At 41.2% G+C, this 10709-nt stretch overlaps 1 protein-coding gene across 1 annotated transcript in view; it reads right to left on the bottom strand.

The window, feature by feature from the left end:
• Nucleotides 1-79: 79 nt before the first annotated feature.
• Nucleotides 80-10709, bottom strand: part of LOC125633571 (protocadherin Fat 4-like) — a 46614-nt gene continuing 35984 nt past the window's right edge. The window contains exons 23-29 of the mRNA XM_048843017.2: nt 9189-9386; nt 8231-8325; nt 2994-3149; nt 2199-2390; nt 1346-1462; nt 695-905; nt 80-427 (exon numbers count right to left, since the gene is read on the bottom strand). Coding sequence (XP_048698974.2) covers nt 215-427; nt 695-905; nt 1346-1462; nt 2199-2390; nt 2994-3149; nt 8231-8325; nt 9189-9386 — 1182 coding nt within the window. The 3' untranslated portion in view covers nt 80-214. The remainder of the gene's footprint in view (nt 428-694; nt 906-1345; nt 1463-2198; nt 2391-2993; nt 3150-8230; nt 8326-9188; nt 9387-10709) is intronic.

The following is a 10709-nucleotide window of genomic DNA, read 5'->3' as shown; positions in this document are numbered from 1 at the left end:
GGAAAACAAGTTTGAAGTATAATCATACACACTTTTTTGCTGAGCACAGCCTTGATTTTCAGAAGCTACAATGTCTCCTTAATGTAGTACTTATTTACTTCCCAGTCAATCTCTTACAGCATATACATATAGGAATCAAAATCTGGACAATGTTCCTGTCTTTATTAGAACAACAAAATACTTTAAATGACTCTAAGAGCAAGGGTGGTGATTCTCACAAGGTGGAGATATGAGGTCCTTCGTCCTCCCTCTCTGTCAGTGCTGCCAAAATGTCAAGATCAGGGTCATTTTGTTCAGTCTTTGGCTCCAAAATAATTGCCACTTCTGAAAACCTTATTCCTTTCAGTCCTTTCCCATTATTACACATTGTTGGATCAGGTGTTAAGGAAAAAGCTGGTCCATCATTTGTTTCTGTTAGGAAGCAAGTCTGCAAGAAATTATAACGAATAATACAAATGAGACAAAATGTCATGAAGGTACAGAATTAGAGAAATTCTAAACAGGCAAAATCTCAAGTATATTTTTTTCCTGTGTTCTGCACTTGAAACATGCAGAGAGTGCATATCTCTGTAATGGTGAAGGTTGCTGGACCAGCAGTAAATCAGATGCCTTTCAGTACATACTGTAAATATAAATGACTCCTAGTCCTTTACTGCACCCAGTCTTCATTCTTTCATTTTTCAATGCAAATTACCTGTTTGGTAACCGCTTCTGTAGTGAGCTGAGGAGCTACATTATTAGGCTCAGTGGTCTCTTTGGGTGCTACATTTTCTTCATGTTCATTTTTAACATCTAATAGTAGAATGTCACGGTCATCACATTTTTGTTTCTCTACTAATATTTCCTTCTCATCATTGTTTTTATTGATATTTTTCACATCTTTAACCTCCATCACTTGGGCATCACTGAAAAAGAGTAAGATAATGTATGAGGCCCTGATCCTGCAAACACTCGTGCATGAAAACCTAGCTCTGTTGAAGTCAATGGCAAAACTTGCATTTACTTTGAAGTATTTCACCCACGTTGCAAACTTTATCTATGTGAGTAGTCTCATTGGAGACATGTACATTCCTGTCTCCTATAGGGATGAATAGAGGTCAATATGGCTTGTCAAAGAGTACATGAAGTCTTGCCCACAGTACATAAAATTTGCTTTAAAAGATATCAACTTCCCTGATACTTTAAGAAGTTTTATATTTTAGTACAGCAACAGTTCATTGGAAATCAACCAGTACAGCTAACCATAGATGAAAGAAAACCTCCTATGATCTGAACAATTAAGCAATCACACATTTCAGTATGCTGATTTGTACAAGCTGTGGCATGTCTTCAGAATTATACTTACTTGTCATCTTGTTTCCTTAAATTTTGTGAACTTGCATCACTGTCTGCTGCATAAGGATTTCCTATATTTCTGTTAATTTCATTGTGTTCCTTGACTAAGAGTTGTAGTTTAGCATTTCTGAAAATGACAAATACACAACAAGCAAATGGTTTCCTATTTTTGTGAATTGGTCTTGCAGTATTTCTAAACGTTTACAATACAAATAATAATTTAAGTGAGCACATATTTTGAGCCACATTAATTCCTGAGGTAACTCTATCCACTTAAATAGAATTATCACAGGGATTAATTTGGCCCATTATTTCCTGTTTCACTGAAACAAACATTAAGTTCAGTTACATGCTGCTGATTATGATTAAACAGACACTGTCAACTTGAAATCTAGTCAGTTTCAAAAGGGCATTACCCTGCTGTCTTTGAAGTCAATGGCAGAATTCCCAATGTCTTCAGTGGTGCAGGATCAGGGGATAGTGAGTGAAGAGTATTATAATGTACTACATCTGTGTCTCCCTTCCATTATCTCTGACCTTGCAACCACATTTTCCTATTTTTTAAAAAAAGTCTCTGTCCACTGATCCCTTGTCACAAAACAAAAGAGGAAACTGGCTATAGAGGTTGTCTATATACAAAGTGCTGTCAAATGTAAATAGTAACAAAGTGAAAAAATAGAGAAAAATAGTTCTTGGCTCTAATCTTTCATTTACAGCATATTTTAGGTGATACTTTTCACATTAGTAATTTTCCAGACAGAACTGTGATTTTCAAGTTGACACTATGCCTTTAAAGTTGAATTCTTAGTAAGGATTGTAATCTAAATCTACCTTGTTAATCTAAATAAAATATTTATTTATACCTTTTTCCATTAACAAATATGTATGTCACAAAGGCTATAAGAGTGCAGCCCAGCAGAATACTTAGAATTATGGTTGCTATAAGTTCAGAGGGCATTGAGTCAACAGGTATCTCTTCTACTGCAACAGAAACAGAAGTTCCAAATATTTTCTCCAGTTCAGTTTGAATGGCCATCTCTTGTTCCTTACATTTTCTAAAAACAGACAAGTAAAAACGTTTGTATCAATTTATTTAACAAAAGGCCTTCACTTTGGTTTATAAAGCAGTGAAGGAAAGACTAAAACTAGAGAAGATTGGTGCTGTCTATATAATTTTTAGCCAACCTGTTAAATGCTATTGTAGGGCTCTAATTTTCATTTAAATCCAGAGTTGATTAGAATAGTTCCTATAAACCCCTATTTAATTTCTGTAGAATGCTCTTGATTTCATCTTTCCCTTTTGAATTCTGTAGGATGTTTCCATAAGAGTTGCTTTAGCTGAACCATATCAAAACTTCCTGAACCTCCTGGAGTCCATAAAACCCTGTTGGAAATCTCACCAGGATAGTGTCTCTATGGTATCTTAACACTTTCAAATCCCGCAGGAACCACTTACAGGAAAATAGCCTTTTGAGAATGAACTGAACTTTTTGAAACTCAAAAGTGGTTCATTTTGAGTTTTGAGGGACATCTCAGAGCAGTTCTTACTTGATCTTAACAAGTTCATTCATCCCTAATCAAGATGTAAATATTTTAAAGGGAAACAAAATTCACCTTTGTAACTCACAATGATACACTTTGTACTATATCATACAGACCTTTTTACATGCTCCGCAGGTATTGCTTGGGCTGTCTGATCAACAGCAACAATCTTTACATGGGTTACATCAGTGCTTTCTCTTACTCTTCTGTCAACAATTTTAGATAACACATCAATGATGTAAACAGTCCATTCGAGTTTTTCTTCTAGAACCCTGCCACCAGATTGAAATAAACAATTTTAATTGACTGGGGAACAACAAATTATTTTTATCTAGAAATGACAGAAAGTAATCAATGTTATACAATGATAACATTTAATATAATATTATGCATTTATTTACCATTTTCATCTAAGGATTTCAAAACACAATAGTGGTTCACGTTTATTATCATCCCTGTTTTATATGTAAGCAGTGTCAGGATGAGCTCCACCCTGACATCTGGTGGTGAGGTGTGGCAAGTTGTGGAAAAGAACTTCAGGGGCTGATCTCATTTGCATAGGCACACCCATCCTGCCTAGAATGAGACCATAGCTGCCCAAATGGTCACTTTGGCTGCTGTGGGATCCCCAGTGTCTCAGTTATTGGGGCAGGAAGAATAAACTGTTATTACCCTGATTATGGGGACTGTGCTTGGAACTGTACGTGGCTTTTTGTTATGATGGAGGGATTCACCATCAACTAAGTAGCACTCGCTAGGCAAGGGTCATGGGTTCCAAAACTCTGTGAAGGGAGAGAGGCTGGGGACAGGTATTAATACTTGGTGGTATGGGCCTCTTGGTAAGGGCCTTACATGCTAATTGCACTTCCTCCTCTCTCCACTGTAGAATATCAGAGCTGATTTTGATTTCATTAGAAGTCTAGTTATAGGCTGCTGAGCTCACTTTAGGCTAACAGTGTACCAGCACTGGGGCTCCCCTACTACAAGCTGAATTCACCTAAGAGCTGAAATCACTGAGTGTTGTGTTAAGTAGTGGGGGAGCCTGAAGATATATTGTGGAGCAGTTTGTGGGATGGCTGGAGTGCCTTGTGGACAGGCTGGTGAAGCAGTTCGACGCGGAGCAGTTCGTGGATGGCAGGAGCTGCTTGTGGGCCGCGGAGCGGAGCTGAGCGAAGGAGTTTGTGGGGCGGCTGGCGGAGCAGAGCTGAGTGAAGGAGTTCGTGGGGCGGCTGACAGAGCAGAGCGCAGCTGAGCGAAGGAGTTCGTGGGGCGGCTGGCGGAGCGGAGCGCAGCTGAGCGAAGGAGTTCGTGGGGCGGCTGGCGGAGCGGAGCGCAGCTGAGCGAAGGAGTTCGTGGGGCGGCTGGCGGAGCGGAGCGCAGCTATGGAGCGGTCAGCTTCAGATCATGTAAGGTGCCTCTTACCCCCGTCCCATCTCCACCCAGGTTGGGAGGTAAAGCTCCGCAGATAAACTTTCGAACTCTGGGGCTGCCCTGACCAGGGACAGAGACTTTTGGGTCATTGGACTTTTGGGACTTTGGGTGATTTGGGGTTGCTGGACTCAAGAACCAAAGGGAAAAGGGCATGCCCCAATTTGCTTGGGGTGGGTTTTTTTTGCTCATGGGTTGTGTTATGAATCCTGTTGGTGGTGTTTCCCCAACATAATGCCACATTGTTTCTCTGTTATTAAAAGGCTTTTGCTACACTCAGACTATGTGCTTGCGAGAGGGGAAGTATTGCCTCTTGGAGGCGCCCAGCGGGGGTGGTATATATTTGTCCCAGGTCACTGGGTGGGGGCTCGAGCCGGTTTGCATTGTGTTATTGGAATGGATCCCCTAGATATTGAACCCAGCCCTTGTTGCTGCCAACTCTGACGGGCAGAAGGGTTACATATAGATAGGAAAATTGATGCACAGAGGTTAAGAGACTTGCCCAAGGTCACACAGTAGGTCAGTATCAGAGGGTACATCTACCATGAAAAAAAATTCCTTGCAGCAGCTGAGTCAAACTGACTCAAGTTTGCCGGGCTTGCACTACAGGCTACAAATAGCTCTGTAGATGTTCCCACTTAGGCTGCAGCCTGGGCTCTGAGACCCATTCCTCTCTCCAGGTTTCAGAGCCTGGGCTCCAGCCTGTGTGGGAATGTGTATATTACTATTTTTAGCCCCACTGAGCAATCTCAAGTCAGACTCACTGCTGTGTTTTTTTTTCCTCTTCAGTGTAAATGTACAAAGAGTCAGTTAGAGAACCCAGGTTTCCCAACTCTGAGTCCTCTGCTCTGATCACTAGACTAAGCTACTTCCCATTACTCTTTCATATGAAACCTGGAAACTCTTAAATATGTTAGCATAAATGAGCTCCAAAAGAAAACTTAAAAATGTAAATTGAAATAAATTCTCTTGCTTGCAGTTCACAAGCAATACTACTTAGCACAAGGAATATTGTGTCATGGTTTACCAAATGAATATTGATTTGTTTCCTGAAAGCATAGATATGAATCTAAAATATTTATAGCAATCAGATGTGGACTATTATTATGACCACTTAAAGGTGAAATGCAAGGCGGAAAACCTATTTTCCTTGAGCCCTTTATTGTTCATAGACAATTTCATACCAAATCAGACCAGTGGTTAACCCATAATCCGGTATCCTGTCTGTGACAGTGGCCAGCACCACCTGCTTTGCAGGAACAGGGATGGCAGAACTGGGGGAGCTGGGAGAGTTAATGACCCTGCAGTGGAAATATTGCAGGGCTTGACATATGTTTCTGCCTCCTCCGACCCCGCAACATTTGCCACACATACAACATCTCACAGATGCAAGAGCAGGACCCAGCTATGTTTCTGACCTCGTGCATACACAGGAGAGGGGAAGTGTAGTCTGTAACCTATCATTTAAATCAGCTTCTGTACCAGATGACTGGAAGATAGCTAATGTGATGCCAATTTTTAAAAAGGGCTCCAGAGGTGATCCCAGCAATTACAGGCCTGTAAGCCTGACTTCAGTACCAGGCAAACTGGCTGAAACTTCAGTAAAGAACAATATTATCAGACATATAGATGAGCATAATTTGTTGAGGAAGAGTTAACATGGTTTTAGTAAAGGGAAATCATGCCTCACCAATTTACTAGAATTCTTTGAGGGGGTCAACAAGCATGTGGACCAAAGGGATCCAGTGGATATAGTGTACTTAGATTTTCAGAAAGCTTTTGAAAGGCTCTTACGCAAAGTAAGCTGCCACGGAATAAGAGGGAAGGTGCTCTGGTTAAAAGATAGGAAACAAAGGGTAGGTATAAATGGTCAGATCTCAGAATGGAGAGAGGTAAATAGTGGTGTCCCCCAGGGGTCTGTTCTGGGACCAGTCCTATTCAACATATTCATAAATGATCTGGAAAGAGGGGTAAACAGTGAGGGGGCAAAATTTGTAGATGTTACAAAATGACTAAAGATAGTTAAGAACCAGGCAGATTGCAAAGAGCTACAAAAGGATCTCTCAAAACTGGGTGACTGGGCAACAAAATGGCAGATGAAATTTAATGCTGATAAATGCAAAGTAATGCACATTGGAAAGCATAATCCCAACTATACATATAAAATGATGGGGTCTAAATTAGCTATTACCACTCAAGAAAGAGATCTTGGAGCCATTGTGGATAGTTCTCTGAAAACATCCACTCAATGTGCAGAGGCAGTCAAAAAGCAAACAGAATGCTGGGAATAATTAAGAAAGGGATAGATAATAGGACAGAAAATATCATGTTGCCCCTCTATCAATCCACAGTACAACCACATCTTGAATACTGTGTGCAGATGTGGTTGCCCCATCTCAAAAAAGATACATTGGAATTGGAAAAGGTTCAGAAAAGGGCACCAAAAATTATTAGGGGTATGAAATGGCTTCCATATCAGGAGAGATTAATAAGACTGGGACTTTTCAGCTTGGAAAAGAGACGGCTAAGGGGAGATCTGATTGAGGTCTATAAAATCATGAGTGGTGTAGAGAAAGTAGATAAGGAAGTGTTGTTTACTACTTCTCATAACACAAGAACTAAGGGTCACCAAATGAAATTAATATGCAACAGGTTTAAAACAAATAAAAGGAAGTATTTCTTCACACAATGCACAGTCAACTTGTGGAACTCCTTGCCAGAGGATGCTGTGAAGGCCAAGACCATAACAGGGTTCAAAAAAGAACTAGATAAATTCATGGAGGATAGGTCCATCAATGGCTATTAGCCAGGATGGGCAGGAATGGTGTCCCTAGCCTCTGTTTCCAGAAGCTGGGAATGAGTGACGGGATGGATCATTTGATGATTACCTGTTCTGTTATGAAAAGGCAGAACATACACATCTTTAAGGCTAGAAATTGCCACCAGAGCTGCAGCCCGAGACTAGCTCTACTGGCCACTTATATTTCGGACCCACCGAGGCTAGATGTAATTACATCATACTTGTGCTATATTTCAGAGATGATGGGCCACCTACACGTTAACTAATTCCCTGGTGCCCCGTGGATAATTGACCCCCACAGGAAGACAGATTTTGCTGCTGCTGCTGCCCTTCAAGAGATTTTCTGTTTGTGGGGAAGCTTTAGTTTGTGGCTTCATTTCTTGGAAGCCAAGCCAAGGAATGAGGAGTTGAATCAGTGCATGCCCTGGCCACATGCACTTTCCTGCCCAAGGTTGCCCACCATTGGGATGACTGACCTTTTATGACACCCTATCTACCTCTGCAACCTTCTCCAGCTCAAGCACATTTCCCATCCTCATAGCCATGCTCTCGCCAGAGCAGAACAGGGCTATTTTGCAGGATGATTTTTATTTCTTCAGGGAAAAGGAAGGTCAATATGGGAGTACAAATTGCAGAATATTAGCTACACCCATGATATGACTTCAACCCACAGAACTGAACAAACCTCACATCATTTAAGTGATGACACTACCTCAGTCATATGGCAACCCAGCAAAGTCAGAGCTATTAGACTACTTTGTCACCATCTTGGCTACTTGCTTTTCTGTTTATAAAAAGTGGAAATGGCTGACTTGATCATTTTTCCCTAATCTCCCTCCTCACTCTGAGAGACTTCTTTCTAGTCCATTGAAACGCAGTAGAATCTGTGGTCTTCCTCTCCAGCACGCTAAACTCTTGGAGCCAAATCCTCAATATCTGTAAATTGGCATAGCTAAACTGAAATAATTGGAGCCACTCTGAGTTACACCAATTGAGGACTTGGTTTCTGAGTGACTCATAGCTGTATTGGCCCCCCTAAGACTGCCATATCCAGATCTTAAGAGGATCCTGCCTTAATCTTTCCCTGGCATTATATCAGAATAAATTGTATAGCTCCATAAATACCTTTTTAATTCAGGAATGTTTCTTTCAACAATATTGATCTTCTGACTAAGGACAAGTACCACAATGTTATCATTGGAACTGGGATCAATGGTTACCTATAAAATAATAAATGAATCACATTAAGTCTATATTTCATGTTTCCTACCCACATTTATAATTTTTTTTATTCTCAAGACTGGCTTGCAGAAAACGCTTTCTGAGGGTTGGGATAAAAATGAGAAGACATCAAGTACACTTAGAACTTTTCCTTTCCATTACTTCAGTGGAACTGAGAAGTTAAGATGATTTTACAGGCAACGCCAAAAAGGGTTAAGAACCTACTAAATTATAGCTGAAGAAACATGGAACTATGCTATGCCTATAGATAACATCTAGAAGAAAAAACGGGCAGATACAAGATAAAACTAAAATTTCTTCCATCTTGTATTCCCTATCCATGCACGCAAATTTATAGACAGACTTCCAAAATTAGGTCCAAGCACATATTTGTTTGCACATGACCTATTTGTGCAACCAGGTAGGCATGTGAAAAATCAGATATCTGCATGTGCATATGGCCAGTTCAATGTGAACTCAGCAGCTAAATAGCCCTGCATCACATGTTGTAACTTTAAATGTAAAGTTGTCATTGTAGTGCTTGAGATCTGCATTGTAGGCCAATTAATCCCTGGTGCAACTCTACTGAGTTACACCAATTTTCATACATACATACATATATACATACCAACATACATACATAAACCATATCCTGTGCGTTGTTTCTTTTAAATAGAAGTTACAACATAGTAACCCACATGCAGGTCTCAACATATACCCTACTCTATATAGTACATCCTACAGTTTCATTGTTTAATAGTAATAATGGGATAGACTTTTTAAAGACTAACCTTAGTTGTACACAGAGTTTTGAAATGGAAGGAAAAGAGGAATAAACCATATATATTTTCTAATCTCTTACATCGACTGTTGCTTGTGTTGTAAGTCCTTTCCCTCCTTGGTCTGCAGCTTCGACTTGCAAAGGAAATGATCCAATCTTTCCTGTCACTGATACTGTATAAATCTGCCCTGTATTTTCATCAATGTCAAATTCACTGGTTTGATGATTCACCAAACTGTACAGCAGAAACCCGTTATCTCCAGAATCTGGGTCTGTGGCCTGGATTCAGAAAAGAAAAAGCAACAGTAATGTAGCGGAGCAGTACTCAGCCTCTGGCTTTTGGACTGTAAATTGCTCTTGAGAGCCTGTGGGTCTCTCCCCCATTGGTATTTATAAAATCCTGGCATCCTGGGACTGGTCTGTGTACTTTTTAAATGCATAGACCTGTACCTCCCTTCCATTAACACAAGTGAAAAGGGGGCAGAAACCATCAGAATCAGGTTGATGGAAGGGGGAAATAATGGCTCTATGAAATGCATCCTCATGAGCCCGCTGAAGAGTCTACAGCTCCTAGAGTCAAGGGGGCAGCACTCGGGTTGAAAGGAGCAGGGATGGTAGACCAGGTGCATTCTGCAACATATTCCCCATTGGGCCTGGTGGATAATTGAGTAGATACCAGTGGTTTGACCTGAAGAAGAGCTCTATGTAAGCTCAAAAGCTTGTCTCTTTTACCAACAGAAGTTTGTCCAATAAGAGATATTACCTCACTCTCCTTGTGTCTCGGATATCAATGGGGAAGTTATTAGTGCTCTGTGCAGCATTAACTCCCATTCCACTCAGATGCAGGGGGAGAGTCAATGGCAAAATGACTCCAGAGGGAGCCACAGGACCTGGGCAGTCAAAGCAATGAATCTCCACAGGACTGCAGTTTCCCTTCCTCACAGACCTCTATATCTGAGGGGAATGGGTTTGGAGGGAGTGTCCTCTGCATTTGGCCACCCCAAGTCCCTCTCCTTAAGAAGCCTCAAGGAAATTCCCTGAGATGAACCTTGCAGAGTTTCATGGGCCCTCTGTCTCCCTCCTGAATGACTTAGCACTATTTTAGTAATATGATTTCCAGAGCATTGTGAAGGGCCTGCCCACAGTGGCAATTAAACTCTGTTAGTGGGCCGGTTTATCAACCCAGTTTACTAACAGCTCCTGCTATCATTATTTAAGGACCTCATTTTGCACCATTGAAGTCACTGTTTTCTCACTGACTTTAGTGGCAACAGGATTGGGCCCTAAACACAGTTAACCTGGTCTGTGCAGGGTAGGCATAATGGGCCAGATTTTTGTTTACGATCTAGCTCCTTTTATGCTACTCAAGCAGTGTAAAAGCAGCTGAATTCTGACTGTAACTGGCCAGCACCAGCTCTTGGATCCATGCCTACCCTGTGGATGGGATTATGGTAATCCTCAGTTGGCGTAGTGTCCTTTAGGTATCATACACCAGTGGCATAAGTTAGAGCAGACCCCTTAGGCTGCTCCAACTCATGCCAAGGCTGGGGCAGGCACAGACCAGCTCACAGCACCAGGGAACTATAACAAGCTCCCTGATGT

Source organism: Caretta caretta, chromosome 3, assembly GCF_965140235.1.
Source record: "Caretta caretta isolate rCarCar2 chromosome 3, rCarCar1.hap1, whole genome shotgun sequence".
In the NCBI taxonomy this organism is placed as follows: domain Eukaryota; kingdom Metazoa; phylum Chordata; order Testudines; family Cheloniidae; genus Caretta; species Caretta caretta.
Note: the sequence above shows the minus strand (reverse complement) of the source record. Positions and strands in the feature narration are given on the sequence as shown.